Consider the following 19,609-nt stretch of genomic DNA (forward strand, 5'->3'; position numbering starts at 1 on the left):
GGTCAGGAGAGGTCTGCCTCGCCATGTGGATCTCCTCCAGGGCAGGCGGGAATTGAACTCATGTGGAAGTGGCTTAAGCTTCTTAGTGCAATGCTTTATAACCCACTGCACCACCAGGGAGTTCCAGAAATTTATATTTTTATATTTTTCAGTTATAATGAAATGTTCTTCTTTTAAAAAATTAACTTTTTAAAATTCATGTTTCTCAATAATAATGATGGCACTTTTAATTTACACCTATGAACATCAGTTTACATAATAAAAGTCATCGCCGCTATGAATCAGTTTGCATAGTAAGTCATTACTTTTTTTTAAGGCTCTGAAATAACTTTATGAAACTAATATCAACCTTTTCCAGAGATAATCTTCGAAGTATGAAAGAAAAGACTGCCATGTTGAAGATCCATTGTTTCTCCCTTCAATTTGTCCTCTGCAACATCAATAAGGGCGAGTTCATCAGCCAAACCCTAAGGTACATAAAAGTTCTAAATAAAATATTCTGAAAACTGTGCCTACTTGAGTTTTAGAAGAATGAAAGGAATTTTTGTGTGGTCACTTTATATTCAAGTGCTACATTTCTCATAGAAAAAAATCTATTAAAATGATGCTTTTTGAAAGTGTCTAAAGTGATCATAAATCAAGGTAAACAATAGAATATAGGGTAAAAAATTAATTTTTTATCTTCAAATAATTGTCAATTTTTAAAGAATTTTTTCAGATACTTTTTTAAAACCAATGAGAAGTTGTAAAATTCTTTTCAAGGATTTTATTATATTTAACCACATGCCTAATTTCTGAGTTGGATGAAGCTGCTTTTGGTATGCATCCTGTGATTCAGTACAATAAAATTACATTGGCCCTCCAATCTAGGGGTAATGGGCATATAAACAAATCCAACCATTATTCTCCGTAACACTTTCCTCTGTACTATGTGGACGCTGCCAACCTTGAAACAATAAGGGAGCTCACACAGTGTGTCTGAGGGGTAGATGCTGACCCCAGCAGTTGTGTGGTACCGTCTCCCACAGGAGGTCACACATGCTTTCTTACATCTACCTACACCCTGAAACAGTTGAAAGACCAGGCCACTGCTGCAAAGGCTGTGGCCAAGGAGGAATTTCAGGGTGAATGGCCTGCTCCTACTTCCAGTTTACTGCTCCTAAACAGGAGGTCTTAAACTGGTGTGAAGTACAGGTGCCCTCTGTAGCTGCAGTTCTCCAGTGAATACTGGAGTGCTCAGCCTGCCACTTCAGACTGGTCTACAACTCCAACTTCTCAAGCCACTGAAAGGGTAGGAACAACGGAGTGGTCTTAAGCTGTTCTTACACAGATTTTTAAAAAGAAAATGGAAATAATGTTAATGGAGAATAAACAGTTTCCAAAAAAAAAAAAATCACAGCGGCATTTCTTGGGGGGAGGAGGGTAGAACATTAATGATGGTAACATATAATACTGTACAGGGACCACCACTCTGAGAGTTTTCTTCCAGATTATAAGAAAGTTCTCAGAAATAACTATATTTGCTATAGCCCGCCTCTGGGAGAATGAATGGAAGCATCAGCATCTGCTTTCAGGTCACTCACAGATTCAGTTTTGAGCAGTTTTTTAACATACTAATTTCTCAAGGTGAAACCACAAGCTAATCTCTTTCTCTGCATTCTCCACAGAATCACTGTCATGAAAAATGTTCCTGCCAAGTTGGATGCAAAAGTCCCTGTGATGTTCCCAGGCTTGGAGTCCACCGAGTTGGTCTTCCCAATCATCACTCCACCTGTCCAGAACATTCAGTCCCTCCAGATCATGGCAACCACTGACCCTGAGCACAGGTATTTCACCAGGCCAGCAAAGAAAGAACTGTCCTTCCAATCAAGGCAGTGTTCCTTGAAAGGATCTTCAGAAGCCTGTATGAATTTTACCAACAAGGTAGAATCCCTTCTGCTCAGAACTCTTGGTGACCTCTCCTACTAGGGCTTACATGACCACATTTGGCTTGATGGCGATGAGTAGGTGCTCACCGCTGGCCATTGTCCTTTCCAGCTGCTGTGGCTCAAACTCTGTCTGCGGCCATTGCCACTGGACCTAATGGCATTGTTTTAGTGAAATATAAAATTACATTCTAAAGTTCATATGGAATCCAAATAGCCAAAACAATCTTGAAAGAGAACAAAGTTGGAGGTTTCATGCTTCCTTTTTTACAAAACTTATTACATAGTTACAGTAAGCAAAACAATACGTTAATGACATGTCAGATATATAGGACAATGGAATAAAGTTCTAGAAATAAATTCTTATATATATTCAAATGATTTTTGATAGGGTATCAAGACACCCAGCAGGAAAAGGGCAACCTTTTCAACAAATAGTAACGGGATGACTCGATATTTGCACACAAAAGAATGAGTTGGACTCTTTACCTTAGACCATATACAAACAACTCAAAATGAATATACCTAATGTAAGACCTAAAACTGCTCTTAGAAAAAAACACAGGAGGAAAGCTTCATGAGGTTGTATGTGGGACTCATCATTTGGGTATGACAGCAAAAGCATAGGCAACAAAAATCAAGAGATACTTTGAACTACATTTTTTTTTTAATGAACACTAAAATTAACAAATGTCTGTGCACCAAAAGTCACAATCAGGATGAAAGGGAAACCTAGGGAATAGGAAAAAACATTCAAAAATTATGTTTCTGATAACAGATTAATTTCCAGAATAGAAAAAGGAACCCCATTTGATAACGGGCACAGAGCTCAAAAAGACATTTCTCCAGAGAAGACATTAAAAACTGTCAATAAGCAGGCATGCGAACAGATGCTCTTGAAACAGAAAATTAAAGATAATCCTTTATCTCATCAAATCTGGTACTTTTTGGTTTTACAATGAGCATGTTGTACAACTTTTTAAAGTATTTTACATATAAGCCATTAGGAAATAGGATTTTCACCCATTACTCTTTCAAAAAGGCAAGGCACTGAAGCATTTCCACAATGTTAGATTATGGAATAATCCAATCAGGGCCTCCTACTAAGAAAACCTAGCAATGCCTGACACCTGGTAAACTCCAAGTACATGTTCTAGAGAATCTATCAAAATCAGATGAGAGGATACATATTAATTCTACAACCCTAAACTTACAAACCTTTAAGGCCTAAAAGTGCATATTCGGTGTCCAACCTCGGGATGGGGTTGTCACTTACCTTCATTAGGATACTGATAGCACAAGCCATGCCCACAGCACCTGTTCCTACAATGCTGATCTTACTCTGAGAAACTTTATCTTCCGGAATTAGATTCTTAATAAGCTGCTCTTTGACAGTTGCCATCTCGAAAACCTGAGGGATAATGCAATTTTAAGATTAATTTCCCTAAATTAATCTCTCGGGTAGCCAAGTTGATACGGACCACTTTAACATCGAAGGAACACCCCACGGTTCCCTGTCCCATCGGATCTGAACGCTGGTCTCGATGGCAGCGGATAGGGGCACAGGATACTGAAACTAGTGTCACAGGGCTTGCGGTCAGCCCTAAGGCATGTGGACTGCTTTCAAACATGGTGGAATAAATTTTAAAAATTAACTGTCCAGATGGAGTGGGTGTGACGGGAGAAAGCGAGAACCTAGTCTAGCAACTGTGGGAACTGGGCACCCACAGTCCTCCCTGCACCCAGGCACCATGTTCACCCCAGTCCAGACACTCACGGGTGGCTCAGCCTGCTGCAATTCAGTGCAGGCAGCCTGAAGCCCCCCTTTCAGGAAAGACTTAAAACTAAAAACAAGAACAAAACTAACGGCAGGTGAGGTGCGAGGCCGACGACAGTTACTCGCTTACCTAGCTGCACGCACGTGCCCTCTAGAGTCTCTCTTACGTCAGCACGCAAGCTCCGCCCCCAGGCCAGCCAGTGCGCAGGCGCAATGTCAGCTACTCAAAGTCCTCTTGGACAGTGTGCGCCCTGGGTCTGGGTGTGGTGGTACCCACCCAATGTCGTTGTGTGGAATTATGTCTGGACGATTCTTAAGAGGTGGCCGAGGCCTGGAACTGAATTTAGGGGAGAGGTTTCATTGGAGACCCCCACAACCACCTGGCTGGATGGTGATGGGCCAACTGGAGACCCACACACACAAAAAATTGCTACTGGGAGCACCTGCTATATTTACAGTGATGCCAGCTCAAAGCAGGGTCATGAGGAGATTCCTGCCAAAGTGGTTGGTTGAGGAGATATCAAAAATGGGAAGCCAGCTTGAGAAGTGCCTCGAGCTCAGTGCCGGTGCCCACCTCAATGTGCCTGAGAAGTCATGCTGAAAGAGATCTTCAAGGATGAAAAGGAATGTAAGTAAAAAAGGGTGGGCTGGGAAATGACCAACCTGAGGTTGAGGATCATACGTTTTGATGTACTTAAATCTTGCCTTTATTCATGCAACCTGAAGTTTTTTTCTTTTATTTTATAATAGTTTATTTTTACCTATTTTGTGCATTTTTCCATCTCAGTTGCAATCCCCTTGGGTTCCCCCTCATCAGATCACCCATGTGACATCACCATAGTCCAGTGCATTTCCCTCCCCCCCACTGTTTTTGATCCCATCCTCCACTCCACCCCCACAAAATGTCTCTGGTATATAGCTGTTCGTCATTCTCATTATTTTCTTGCCTGTTCCGTTACATCCCTGCTATGAGTGAAATCATCCGGTGTTTTCCTTTTCTTTCTGGCTTATCTCACTAAGCATGATCTTTTCCAGCTCCATCCAAGTTGCTGCAAAAGACATGTGTTGTTGTTTTGATTGCTGAGTAATATTCCATTGTGTATATGTACCACATCTTTTTAATCCAGTCATCCATTTTTGGGCATTTGGGCTGTTTCCATGTCTTTCCAATTGTGAATAAAGCAGCAATAAACATGGGGGTGCAGGTATCTTTTTGAATCAGTGTTTTTGTGTCTTTTGGGTAGATACCTAGGAGTGGGATTGCCGGGTCATAGGGAAGCTCCATGTTAAGCAGTTTGAGGGACCTCCAAACAGTTTTCCATAGTGGTTGTACTAGTTTGCATTCCCACCAGCAATGCAGGAGAGTTCCTTTTTCTCCACATCCTAGCCAACATTTGTTGTTGCTAGTTGTTTGAAGATGTGTCATTCTCACCGGTTGAGGTGGCATCTCACATTTCCTGAAGTTTTAAAAAAGTATTATGCTCTGTAACTTCACAACACAGTAGTGAAATTTGAAATTCTTTTTAGAAAGTTTGAAAAGGAAAGGCCACATTTCATTCTGTAAGGGTGATTTAAATTTACATCAAGAATTTATGTCACAGAAGGGGATGCAACCTCCTCCATCTTTTGATGGGTATTTGCATTTGACAAGTTTAGACCTAAATAACCCATTTTCCATTTCATGGCCCATGTTATCATGTAATAACATAGCTTTAAAACATTTCAATGACTTTCTATTACAGTTAATCAATTTTTGTCACAATATAAAGGTTACTCAAGATTTGGCTTCTTATTAATTCCAGGTTCATCTCAAGACACACTCTTACCACAGTCCTCTGTAACATTTGGACATTTTTTTCTGAGCTCAGGCCTTTGTTAGTCTCTCTATTGGAAAAGTTCTTCCCCGGGTGCTTCTCATGGATGATTTGTTTTCAGTTTTGAGCCTAAGTGGTACTTTCTTGGACCAGGGTGACAACTACTATCATGTCCCTACATCTTATTTCCCTAATGGGGTTTTTCCTAATCTACTACCTGCCAAACAAGAAGTCTCCTCAAGTACATAGGAGTGGCAACTGCTGGTTGTGTCCCACCACTTGTGTGTATACTTCCAAGGAGTCCCAGGCCCTTGTGCCACATTTACAGCTGGACTGAAAGGGAGACATTGCTGGTCTGGATGACCTCCAAATTCCAGTTCTACTCTTGCTTCAACACCTAATGGCGATGAAGAAGGTGTCATGGTGGTAGTGACCAAACTACTCTAATAAAAAAAACAAGTATTTCATTTATACAGGGTATTGATTGAAAATGACTTAACATTTTGTTTAATTGCAATAATATAAATACAGGAGAGCCAAAGTTTGTTATGTATTTTCCAATATCCATCAAAGTATAGTAGGAATTCAGTAAGAATTTTGAAAACTATGGCTTGGACATCTACTTGTTTTATTTTAATGATTTACTTATTTATGCATATAGAACTGGGGTACAGGCTAGAGGTGCAGGGTCAGTGAGAGGATTCACCAGAGACAGATGGAGAGCACACAGGCAGACTGGCAAAGTGCTGCTGAAGGAAGAGGAGGGCAAGTCAGGAGAGGTCTGCTGTGCCATGTGAGTCAGCTCATTGGCCAGAATTGAACTCAAGCTGAAGTTGTGGCTTGCTTCATAGTGCTGCAGTTTAACCCGTTGCACCACCAGGGGGGGGCTCTAGTTTTATTTTAGCAACATAGGTTTTAGTAGAAACAGACCCACAGTATGGGAGATCTAAATTCTAAACATCCTGTTTGTTTTCTCCGCTGTCAGTTTGTGTGAAACGGATGATTGAGGCCTGCTTAATCTATTTTCCCAAGATTCTTGAGACTAAAATGATGTAATATCGTATTAGTAGGAATCAGGTGCCATGTAGATTTTGGCCTATTCCTTACCTGGGGCAGGAAAGTAGAAGGTAAACCTACAACACTTGTGGCAGAACAGGTTTGAAAAATTAGGAAAGATTAATCTTCCTCAAGAATATTGTCATTGACTATTGTAACAAGTAATATGAAATAAATGTAAATACATTTTTTAAGACTGAAAGTGTCTCAAAGTTTATAAAGGATTGTAGGATTAAATAGCTTTCTTTCTGGGGGTAATTAGAATGTTCTAAGCTTGTTGTAAAGGTTGCATGACTGTCAACATGCTAAAAACCCACTGAACTATATACACTATAAAAAGGTGAATTTTAAGGTATGTAAATTTTTTAAAAGATTTATTTATGCACACAGAACTGGGGTACAGGCCAGCGGTGCAATGGGTGGTGATAGGATTCACCAGAGAGAGAGGGGAGCAGAACAGGCAGACTGACACTGCCCAAGTACACTGCTGAGGGGAGCATTGGGTGAGACGAGAGGTCTGCCACGCCAGGTGGATCACCTCCCTTTAACTGTTGCACTGCCAGGGAGGCCTGATATGTAAATGTTTAAGGCTGTTTTAAGAAAAGAGCATATAGGAAAGCATATCAGGATTACATAGATGATCAGTTTTGTCCTTTACATTTTAAACAAGATTTTAAGTGATTATTTTCTTAACTAGATCTCAAAAGGAAACTTTTGTAAAGATAGTGGCTTAGCATACTAGCAGAGTGATGACAATAAAATCGTCCTAGTTAATCTAAGTTGGAAGGTGTTCCAACTTCAGGCCTAGATAACGGTCACAGTTACAGAAGTATTTTGAAGGAAATCTATAGAAAAAAATTTGAGTAAACAACCACCAGGACATTTGGTTAAAAATTAAGTATTATCATGTTACTAGCTTCTAGAAAGCAAGTATCATTTAAAATCGGTGCCTCTACAGTCCATGTACAACTGCTTATGTATAGATGGCAGATGCTTTTTACATTCACATGTAGAATGTTTCCTACAGGATGGGTCCTCCCTGGTGGTGCAGTGGGTTAAAGCACAGCACTATGAAGCTAGCCATAGCTGCTTCCCCATTAGGAAGGTGACCCACATGGTGCAGCAGACCTCTCCTGTCTCACCAGCTGCTCCCCAAAGCAGTGTACCATGTCAGTCTGCCTGTTCTACTCCCCACTCTGTCTCTGGTGAATCCTCTCACCACCCCTGCACCTCTGGCCTGTACCCCAGTTCTGTATGCATAAATAAATCTTTAAGATACCCTGAAGCTTAGTATGTTAAAATGAATGATTATAGGGCCTCCCTGATGGCACAGTGATTAAAGTCTCAGCACTATGAAGCTATCCACAGCCACTGCAGCCTGAGTGCAATCCCTGGCCAGGGAGCTACCCACATGGCACAGCAGACCTCTCCTGTCTTGCCCACTACTCCCCTCAAGCAATTTATTTCAGTAGACCCAACTCTTCTAATTCCTGCTCTTGTCTCTGGTGAATCCTATCATCCCCCACACCTTGGCCTATACCTCAGTTCTCGTATGCATAAATTTAAAAAAATAAAATTATAACGGAAATGATACCAAACAAAACAACTTCTTCAATCGAGTTGTATTGCTAATCTATTAATGCACATTAAATTCTGGTTATTATCAGTAGCTTAAAAAAATCACTTAATTGCTTAAGAATAATCTATCTTAGGCAATCACTCCTAATATAATGAATAAATAGCAGCTTTATGACTTCAAATCTTAATAAATCAACAGAGCAGTCACTGTTCAAGGTTTATTTGGTGTTTTATAATTGGTATTTCACTTGGATTGCTGGTTACATTGTTTCTATGTAGACTTTTCTTTTTTACATTACACAGGCAATGTACACATTTTGATACGTACAGTACACAGAATGACTGTTTATAAGAGTTATGCACAAGACATGCAATGTTGGATTTATACACTGAATCCAGGGTGTGCCTAACATGAGAAAAAAAAAGCAGGACTAGGCATGTTGAGCAAAGGAACCCAAGTATTTAGCACACATTTGGTCTGAAGGGCGGCTGCAGTAATGTGCACACTGGCAGTAGTGTTCCCAGGGTGGGGAACTATTTTACACTAACCAATTTAGCACTACCATGCAGCCATGATTCGTAAGGTTATACGAATCATTCCTGTTTCTAATTTAGGAAATTGGTGTGTTTTTTTTTAAGGCAGTCTTAATACTACTGCTTTAGGCACAAATCAGATAAAAGGGACAATATGCATATCTTCCAACTAAAATCCTGCTGTAACCTCAACAGTGGCGTAGTACAATATTAGAAGACTTTAAAACTGCAGCTCTTTTTGGATTCCCCAAAGTGTATCTGCACTCTTCTTCAGACGAGCCTCTTCCTCGGGTGTCAGATTCACCTTCACAACATCTGAGATGCCATTCTGTCCCAAGATGCAAGGTACACTGAGGAAGACATCATCTTTTATTCCATAGAGACCCTAAAAACAAAATGAAAACTATTTTACATTTCGCCTATACATGCAGGTTCGCCAAGACTTTCATTCTCTACAAAGATATTACTACAGTACAAATTTGTAAGTATTGTGGACAATGGCATATTTTTATGTTTTCTTTTAGAAAGTAAAATTTGCTATTTCAATGACTTTTATATTTTCATTACATTCTAAGTGAAAATCCAGAAAGGAGTTTCAACGTACAGTGTATTACATAAACTTTATTCAACTGAGTAGTTTCAGTTCACAAGTTACTAAGCATCTATTGGTAAACAGAGCTGTACAGCTCTTTAAAAAACAGTTGCAAGATTTCATGCCCATGGTTTCCAGGTGCTCACTCACCAGGCGCTGGGCCCGTAAGAAACCCTGGTGCACCTGGTTTCTTCTCTTTTTGTACCTGAGAGGGTTCTCAGTCTAGAGGGAAAGGAGCTCTTGTTTCTGGGAGTGCAAAGCTCACTGCCTTAAAAATGTTGCTGTATTACAATGGAATATTACTCAGTAATCAGAAAAGATGCCCATGCCTTTTGCAGCAACATGGATGGAGCTGGAAGGGATCATGCTTAGTGACATAAAGAAAGAAAGAAAGCCAGAAAGAAAAGGGAAAATACCAGATGGTTTCACTCATAGCAGGAGTATAAAGACCAGGGAAGAAAATAATAATAATGAGCAACTATATACCAGAGACATTTTACGGGATACATTGGGGAATTGGATCAAAAATGGGGGGGTAGTGCACTGGACTATGGTGATGGCACAGGTGATTTGGCGTTGAGAAGCCCACCCAGATTACAATTGAGATGGAAAAATGCACAAAATGATGTAAAAATCAACTAAACTATTATATTAAAAAATATTACTATAAACAAAAAAAACATTGTTGCAAGAGCATTATTTTATTACGCTTAAATCAATGACTGGATACTTACACTAATTACTTTCTCATAAAAATCTTTTTAAAAAAAACAGGAAATAACAGCATTGGGGTACAATCTATTATAACATTAACTGACCTTAATCATAGTGGAAATTGGATGCACCCGCCTTAGATTCTTCATTATACTCTCTGCCAAATCTGCCACAGATAATCCGATGGCCCACGATGTGTAGCCTTTCAGTTTGATCACCTCATAAGCACTATAGGGAAGGGAAGGGAAGGGTAGGAAAATGTAGGGTGGGATAAAGAACACAAAGCTATCACTGAAAACTTCCTTTATAGTGAATAATGCCTCAAAATTGCATTATCGCCTAAGAGGAACCCTTGTTCTGTATACCAGGATATTACGTATATAGGAATTTTCACATTATTCTCATTAATAACAAAAACCTGATGACAAATCATGTTCCCCAAAAGGAACCCTTTTGGGGTCTGTTCAGACAATGGAATATTACATAGTTGTCAAATAACTATAGTTATAGCAACAAAGTGAAGGACACTTTAGAATATAACATCAAATTTAAAAAGTAAACCCAAGATATTATGCATGGCCTGCTTGATTCTATTATCTCAAGTGTTTGTATGTGTCTCTGCGTGTTTTGGGGAGGGAAGAAGCAGAGGCAGCAGAATAAATGGGAGAAGATAATTCAGATAATTCACTCATTTCCATGCACCTACATACAGACTAGTAATTGTAATTATTCAACATGCTAAAGTTAGTTGACAACTATTATTTCTTGGGTTGGGTGGTAGGTTTGCTGATTTTATTTAATTAAACAAATACAAATAAGAAGGCTCTGCCTAGATCAACCAGAATCATTACTCAGTTTTATACACACACACACACACAAAGAGGTCCACATGTGACCATGTAATTTATATTAAGAAAGTAATGCAGGCCTTCCCTGGTAGCACAGTGGGTTGAAGCATAGCACTAAGAAACTAAAGCCACTTCAGCATGAGTTCGATTCCCAGGCCTAGAGGTGATCCACATGGTGTGGCAGACCTCACCTGACCTGCCCAATGCTCCCCTCAGTAGTGTAACAGATTCTAGCAAATAATATTTATGGTTTGGCACCATTATAAATCTAGCATTACTTCAAACAATAGTCATTTGAATAAACAAGAATTTAGCTGTTTGTAGTCATAAAAACAAAGATAGGAACTTGGAACTAACTATTCATATTCCAGAAACTACAACTGTATGCCACAACCTGATGAATCCTAACTGTATATAATACTGGTCAAAGAGCCCAATGCAAAGTAAATATAATATATATGGGCTGAAGGTCCTCCCTGGTGGAGCAACGGGGTAAAGCGCAACACTATGAACCTATCCACAGCCACTGCAGTATGAGTTTGATCCCTGGCCAGGGAGCTGACCCACATGGAATGGTGGACTTCTCCTGACCCACCCACTGGTCCCCTCAGCAGTGTATTTCAGATCTTCCTGTTCTGTTCCTCACTCTGCCTTTGGTGAATCCTCTCACCTCCCACACTTCTAGCCTGTACCCCAGTTCTTATAATTTGGCAAAATGGAAAATTAAAATGTATCATGTTTATGCAAAAATTTAAAGTTGAATAGCTCAGTCTTGGTATCATGGCAGCCAGGAAGTTGCTCAGCTCCTCTTCCTCTTTGCACAGATGTGTGCTGATGACCTTAAGGGCTCATCTGTGCTTGGAGACCTTAAGCTGGGTGCATGGCACACTGCCCATAGTGGGCAAAGTGTACACCTCCTGGATCATATGCCACACAAACTTGGAATGCTTGGTGATGTACTCTGGTGGCTGTGCCCCTGCTTGCTCACATTCTTGGTCACCCTTGTGGAGGCCCATGTCCTTGGGAAAGCTGTATTACCTGTCAACCACTTGTTTGTGAACCTCTTTCCACTGTTCCTTATCTGAATCAGTGCCCAAAGCAGGGTGCAGATTCTTCAGTGAGACACCGGCGACATTCACTCCACTCCAAACAGGCACTGAAGGAAAAAGTATAGAACACATTAATTTCCGTGCAGCAGCCAAACACTAATAACGATGACCCATTTTTCCAATTCTTTTTCCTTATAGATGGAGTGCTACTACCCTTTTGGTAGATTACCAAGACTACCAATATCCTTACATTTAGATTTTCATTGATCAAGAATCTTCACTAAGCACTGGCCTTTTTTCCTAACCTATTGAGATGGTTAATCTTTGTATACTATGACTCATATGGGGAATTTTCTTGATATAAAGAATTGAGAACTCCTGCACAAATTATAAAATCTTTCAATTGTGATAAAAGAGTTGTTTATGTACTCTATTTGGATTGACTAACGATTTCAGGGCCAAGCCGTTCCAGTCAAATACAAAGAAATATGAAACTATGTGACTAAGGTCATCCTATGAACTGTCTCATTTAATGTCCACAGAAAGAAAGAAAATAACTTTCCGCACCTCCCATGTTATAAAAATGTCTAAAATTTTAACAATTCTTAATATATAATTATTCCAAAAGAAAGGCTTCTGGGGCCTTTCCTGGTGGCAGATGGGTTAAAGCACAGCACTATGAAGCTGTCACAGCCACTGCAACACAAGTTTGATCCCCAGCCAGGGTCGGGCCTGCATGGTGTGGCAGACCTCTTCTGATCTGCCTGCTGCTCTGATCCTCTCAGCAGTGCACTTCAGTACATCTCCCTGTCTGTTCCCTGTCTCTGGTGAATCCTCTCACCCCCACACCTCTGGTCTGTACCCTAGTTCTGTATGCAAAATAAATCTTAAAAAAGAAAAGATTTCTGGAAATGATCCTACCCTGATGAATGGCTATGTGCTTTAGCTTCCAATTTAGTAATAAAACTCTTATCTATTTTTTACAGATTTTAAAAACAGAGGAAGTAACACTTACCACTGGAGTCTCCATGCTCCCCAAGGACCCACCCGTGACAGCTCAGTGGGTGAACTCCCAGCCTTTCCCCCATTAGGTAACGGAACCGGGCTGAATCCAGATTACAACCACTCCCAATAACACGATTTTTGGGAAAGCCACTTATCTTCCAAGCCACATAGGTCAAGATATCCACTATGAAGAAAACATGTAGGCAAAGATATTAGATAATGATTGACAACTCAAGACATAGCTCTATGTGCATATTGATACTGACTGTGACTAATCACTATTTTCTTAATATTTTTAAACTTGTATACTATGTACAATATAGCAAATGTGGTAAGTTTTCAAGGAATGCAGTTTAATGAAATAAATTTTATATCAGTTAAGAGAAAAATACATTCATAAACTTATCCACAACCTTTTTGGGCATGTAAATAATTTTAAACTTCTAACCACATTCAGAGGCACTGTTATTACCTTTACTTTTTTAAACCTGTTTTACAAAAACCAAATACTCAAAAGAGAAATCAATGTATATGGAGAATATAACACTGCTAGTACTATGATAGTTTGCCCATTTTTATGCAGATAGAAGTCTCACCTGGATTGGAAACAACAAGCAGCTTGCAGTTTGGGCTATATTTTACAACATTAGGGATGATGAATTTAAAGATGTTCACGTTGCGTTGGACCAAATTGAGACGGCTTTCTCCCTCTTGCTGACGTGCCCCCGCTGTGATGATAACCAGCTTGGAGTTTGCGGTCACACTATAGTCTAGATAAAGGGAAATAATAATCACATTTAGGCCTTTAAGAGAATTACATTGTCTAGTCAGCAAAAATTTATTCTAGAAAATTTTTTTAATGGGCAGTTTTTATTAGTATTCTTATACTGTATATGCAGTAGATAAATGCCTCTAATGTTCCTTAGACAACTAGTTTTATCAGTGACCATTTACATGGAAAGAGAGGACATCAGCACCATTCTTGTATTCTGATTTTAATCACATTGTGACTTTATATAATGATAATTGGGGCTGGGGAAGCTGGAAAATACTAACGACAGACATTATTTTCCAGGTTTCCTGGATAGTACTCAGTAAGTTTGAAAGGATCAAACCAAGAGTATTTGTTGAATATGCTCATTTATCCCATATGTATTAGTATATGAAAATAAATATATTTAAGTATTTGAAGCAATGTTAAATATGGACCTACAGAATGTAATGATCCTAATTACATTCTGAACTGGATGTTTCCTACAACACAGACAAATAGCATTGTCTTTTAAAATCACGTAATAGAAACTGAAATCTTAGTATCAGTAAGTACCAACAAAAACTGTTCAAAAGCTCTCTTATCCCATATAAAAAAGAAATCTGTGAAGCTTTGAAAAAAATCTGATGAAGAATTAAATCTAGCATGCACTACAATATGCAACTTGATTGATCAACCTTTGCCAGAGACAATTTTTGGTGTTCTAAGGAAAAGGCTGCCATGCTGGAGATCCATCATCTCTCCCTTCAGTTTGTCTTCCATGACATCAACAAGAGCAAGTTCATCTGCCAAGTCCTAAAAAGACAAAATTTTAATTACTACTTCAGAATTTTTAGAAGGGCATGCAAAAAGTTTCTACAATTCAGGCACAGTAATTCTGCTACTATATCGACATCAGGACATACCTCAAAGTAGAGAGGTTCCATTTAAAAGCTGACTCACAAATGACCCAAAACACAGGAAAAAGCACTGACCCACTGTCCTCAGCAGAGCAGCCTCTGGAGTTCCAGCATCCGGATATGGAAACAAACCACTCGACTGACTGTGGTTAATGTCCAGTTATATAACACTGTTTTAATTACTGCATCAAATTTAGTGATACACATTGCTTGTTACTCATTAAAACAGTGGAATTCATCTTTATTAAGATTTGGAAAAGTGATATCCTGGATCGTGTATTTTCCAAATATTAACCAACACTATCAGTTTTACATAGATAAATTTATGCATTGCAAATATTGGTGAGTTGAACATATGAAAGTTCAGAGGTGCATCCACACCAGGAACACCAACAGTAGCTTTAAAACAAATGTGGTGTAGATTAGTATAAGGAAGGGGTGTTGTACTAGCTGAGCTGTCAATCTACCCCAAATATATAATGTAATGAGGTGTCTGTCAGTTACTTTTTTTTAATGCATACAGAACTGGGGTACAGGACAGAGGTGCAAGGGCAGTAAGAAAATTCACCAGAGACAGAGTGAGGAACACAACAGGCAGATCAACGAAGTACACTGCTGAGGGGAGCAGCGGGCGGGTCAGGAGAGGTCTGCCACGCCATGTGGGTCACCTCTGGGGTGGGGGATCAAACAAAGCACACTAAAGCAGCTGCGGCTCACTTGCAGTGCTGAGTCCTAACCTGCTGTGCCACCAGGGAGGGCCCATCTGTCAGTTACTTTTAATCCATCACAAAAAAAGATTATCAGTGGCTCACTGGTGTAGAAAAATGGCATCAAAAATAATAAGATTTGGTATACTATGTGACTTCTCCTAAGTATGTTTACAGAGCAAACTGGTATAAAACTTTGGGAAAGTTTATTTCTGTTTCAGTCCATCCGCACTATCATCCTTTTCTGTTCGGAATTCATCATTTCACTCTCTTATTGGGAGCTTCATATATGAATTTAAGATATTTTAATACTGAAATTTCACTTTTTTATATAAACCAGGTTTGACTAGTTTAAAAAATGTTCATTTGTTGTTGTTGTTGTTTTTAATTAAATTTTAGTTGCATAATGGGTACTAAATTTTCTATTCAGGGCCTCCCTCATGGCCTAGTGGTTAGGTCTCAGTGCTACCACTGTGAAAGGCTCATGGTGGCGGTCTGCGCTCCATCCTTATCCAGGGAGCTGACCCACATGGTGCACAGACCTCTATTTCCACTGTTCCCCTTCACAATGTATGCCCGTTCTACTCCTCACTCTTGTCTCTGGCTATATCTAAGTTCTCCTATGCAAAAAAAATAAATTTTGGGAATAAAAAATAAAATTGCTGCCCAAGAAGAAAGCAATGGGGCTTTGTGTGGAATAAGACTTAAGATTTTCCCCCTCAGTATGATGTACATTTTACCAAATGTATAATTTTCCATCAAAATATCTTTAAAATAATTTCAGCTTATTTAGAAATGAACTCCTTTTAATTTCTAGATAATCAGTGCATCCTAATATAGCTCAATGGATTTAAGGAACTAGGTCTCCAGCCTAATAACCTTTTATTTTTGTTGTTGTTATTGATGCTCACATTCTCTTACGGTGTAGCAGCATCCCGTTTCAAAACCTATTTCACACACAAAGTTCTTTTTGAGTCTATGAACCAAAACATTTGTATATAGGAAATAATGCAATTCTTGGGGAGGAAGAGAAGACTGGGTGCTGTCAAGGCTTCCAGAATGGTGTGTTCTCACCTTCATTAAGATACTAATGGCACAGGCCATGCCAACAGCACCAACCCCAACAACGGTAATTTTATTCTGGGGGGTATGTTCTTCCGTAAGAAGATTCTGAATCAGCTGATCCTTGAGCGTTGTCATATTGGACTTAGAAGCAACAGGCACCTGTAAGGGGAAAATCAAGCACTGTTACTGTATCACTTGAAATTAACATTTATTACTAAAAAACTTTTCTGAAATGCTTATTTTACTTGGCATTAAATATAACAAAGGATGACTGGAAAGGAGAAGGAAAACAAGCTAACGATAGATAAAGGAGAATTAAAAGCCCGAATGACGGTCTGGTCTGCCTAGGATCTTGGTATGAAGGACCTCACCTTGGCATGGAAAAGTAATATCGATGTTTGGGTGTAAGTAAAACCTTTTGAGGATTCACTCATCTTGGCTTATTAAACCCAAGTGGGGCCGACTTTTCGTAAGATAAGATCACTTGAGCCCTAGGCCCAGCACTACCCGCCAAGCCCCTCACGTAAGGCCCAAAGAGGAGGGCACCTATAACGGCTTCACAGCACTGCCCAGAAGCCGAGCTCCCACTAATGAATTCTGCTCATGCGCGCTCAAGTTCCCTCCCGCTCCCCCTCCCCTTCCCCCAGGAAGGGGCGGAGAACAGAGCCAACTACTCAGAAGCTGGAACCTGTGGATTTTATGCCCCGCCCAGACCCGGAAGATTTGCAGACACCCCCTCTCCCCCACCGCGCCCCCACAAAACTCGTGCGCTTGCGTATTTCACAGCTCTGGGCGGAGCCAAGTGTAGAGCCTAGAGGTCTGTGGCTTTAGAAAGACTAGTGCTGCCCCCCAAAGCCGACACCGGGGAGGACCCGCCGTGAGCGAGGGCGCGTTAGGGGCTATCCTAGCTTTCTGGGTCGGCGGAACGGCCCCAAGGTAGACTTTAGACTTAGTGCTCCGAAGCCAATAGGAACGACATGAAGCCAGGCTGGCAGCCTCCCAGACTTGACGCTTAGCCAAAGCCAGGCTAAACCGCAGAAGCAGGAACCAAAGGACTAACCAACCAGAGGAGGCACCTAGCCTGGCTTTTGTCGTGATCCTTGCTGCAAAAGCTTGAGGCCCCGTATTAGGAAATTTTGTCAGTACAGGAAATGCAGAAATAGGTGCATAGGCCTGAGGCTGGAGCCCTAATAGTAGATACTTGGTGGAAGCCTACATTTCCAGAGCCTTGGAGAAGCCTTTGACTCTGCTAACCCAACCATGCATTGCATTCTTTGGAGAGATTATCACAGACTGCACCCCAAAAGTACCACCTCTAGTCTTGACTAGACCCCGGCGGACAAAAATAGCCCAGAGCACTTCCAGGCTAGGCAGGCAGCCGAGAGTTACCACGCGGGATTCTTGTCTCTCCTTACGAACCGCTATTTCTAGGCAGCCTTGTAAAGTACCTGTAACCTGGCAGCGGAGAGGTCGGTTTCTACAGAGAATCCCTGGCTTCACAAAAGTGAAAACCCTGGATTCCAGAGAGCTCAACAGTGTAGGGACGCAGCGTGGAGGTGTGGGGGTGGGGAACCAAGCGGAATGAAGATCTACTCCCCAACTCTGCCACCCATGCACTGTTACCTTTGGAGAAGCCCTAGCTAGCCCTCTCCCAATTTTAGGTTCCATTTGTCAAAAGGAGATGGTGCCGGATGATCCTATTCTCAAAAGACCATCTGAGATGAGGGAAGGCTGAGACCCTTTCTTTTTAATATATGCGCACACCGTGCCTGACTTAGGACTCGACACACCCATCGTTACTTAATAAATGTAACTGGCGCAAAAGCGCACCGATGGCGGGTTACCTCTCAAGAAACCCAGGCCTAAAAACGCTGGGCGATGCTCAGCGGCTTTCCGGTTTCCATGCACCCGCCCAACATTTTCGGCTCCATGGGCTCGGGAAATGAGACCTCTTTCTACGCGTTTTACCCATTTCAAACCCAAAGTTATTCTCCACCCTTCGGACCTATCATCTCCTTGTCCTGCATCCACTCGAGTTTCGATCCCCCGACTAGGTGCGACCCCCGGTTAGGTGCGATCATCCTCTCGGTTCCCCCGCGCGGCCAGAGGGCCACCACGCGCCCTCGGATCCTACTTGAGGCGTGAGCCACCACCCCCGCCTCCCGACAGCCTCCGGGAGGCAGCTCCTAAACGCACCATCATGCTCCTCCGAGAGCAAAGACCCCTCCCGCCAGCCGAGCGGGCCAAGCTAGGCCGAAGGTAGCTCGCTTCCCTGCACCCCCCAACACCGCCCCCCCACCCCGCGGCCGCCTGATGCGCGCCGGCCCAGGCGTACCCCGAGTGCACTTCGGACGGGCGTCGGTAGCACGCAGCGCTAGATCCGGACTTGAGGACAGCAGCTCCGGTTCTAGGAGCGGGCGCAGGAGGGGCCTTAAATGGAACCCCGAGACTGACGTCAGGGGGGGAGCCAGGCGGACGTGCGAGAACCCACGTGTGGGTTGGACTTGGGGCGGGCTCGGGCCGGGCGGGGCAGTGCGGCGCGCGCAGCCAGCCCACCAGCGGCGGGACTACCTACCCGCCCGCCGGCCCCTGCTGCCCTCGGCCACGAGGCTAAGGGGACTGCCCTCCTGCCGCAAAAGTCCAGGTCCGAGCTACCAGCAGCAGACTAGCCGAGCCTAAATTTCCCCTTTCGTAAACGTGGCGGTTACTCTGAAAAAACTTGATCTGAAGCCTCGCCGCCGCCGTTTCCTAGTGCCCAGAACAGCTTCTAGCACCGAACAGGCACTCCACCAATATTTATTGAAAGGAAGAAAGTGCTTAGCACGGCGACAGTCTGTCTTTCTTATCTGAATCGAACGATCTGCGAGTCTTGCCGCTGCTACCTCCACCCCATCTCTTAAGCCTTCCTAGTCCCACTACTAATTGGGGTGTCAGGTTCTCCAGTACCCTTCCCCTACTTCCACTCCCCGCTGTGCACCTTTTAATCCAACCACACCCAAGACTCGGGACGGGAGAAGGGGGGGTGCAGTGTCGAATGTTTGTTTTTAAAAGTTAACCCCAGTTCTTGTGTGCATAAATAATCCTTAAAAAAAATAAAACACTTAATCATATTCATTTTACGTTCGTGATTTTGCCTGGCTCGCCTTCCTCCTCCATCCCTTCCACCTATTTTCTGATACTTTTCCTCCCCTATTCCCCCCACCCAGAGTTGGTATCTTCCTCTTCTTGGCTTCCACCAGACGTATCAGTTTATCCTTCAAATCTTGCATTAGAG

At 41.8% G+C, this 19,609-nt stretch overlaps 2 protein-coding genes and 1 pseudogene across 3 annotated transcripts in view; all 3 read right to left on the reverse strand.

Annotated features, from left to right (window-relative positions):
• Positions 1-3,327, reverse strand: part of LDHC (lactate dehydrogenase C) — a 10,316-nt gene extending 6,989 nt beyond the window's left edge. For both annotated transcript variants that reach the window (XM_004682996.1, XM_004682995.1), the window contains exons 1-2: positions 3,202-3,327; positions 350-467 (exon numbers count right to left, since the gene is read on the reverse strand). In XM_004682996.1, coding sequence (XP_004683053.1) covers positions 350-467; positions 3,202-3,327 — 244 coding nt within the window. The remainder of the gene's footprint in view (positions 1-349; positions 468-3,201) is intronic.
• On the reverse strand, positions 1,588-2,025 carry LOC105853663 (annotated as a pseudogene).
• A 5,027-nt stretch (positions 3,328-8,354) lies between the features above and the next one.
• On the reverse strand, positions 8,355-18,773 carry LDHA (lactate dehydrogenase A). Its single transcript, XM_012725612.1, has 8 exons — positions 18,671-18,773; positions 16,345-16,494; positions 14,342-14,459; positions 13,489-13,662; positions 12,903-13,076; positions 11,877-11,994; positions 10,095-10,218; positions 8,355-9,069 (listed from the first exon to the last, which is right to left on the reverse strand). Exons 2-8 carry the CDS (start codon positions 16,468-16,470, stop codon positions 8,905-8,907), a joined length of 999 nt encoding a protein of 332 aa, XP_012581066.1. The 5' UTR covers positions 16,471-16,494; positions 18,671-18,773; the 3' UTR covers positions 8,355-8,904.
• Positions 18,774-19,609: the final 836 nt, after the last annotated feature.

Source organism: Condylura cristata, unplaced genomic scaffold (assembly GCF_000260355.1).
Source record: "Condylura cristata isolate star-nosed mole 26May11 unplaced genomic scaffold, ConCri1.0 scaffold00015, whole genome shotgun sequence".
Classification (NCBI taxonomy): Eukaryota; Metazoa; Chordata; class Mammalia; order Eulipotyphla; family Talpidae; genus Condylura; species Condylura cristata.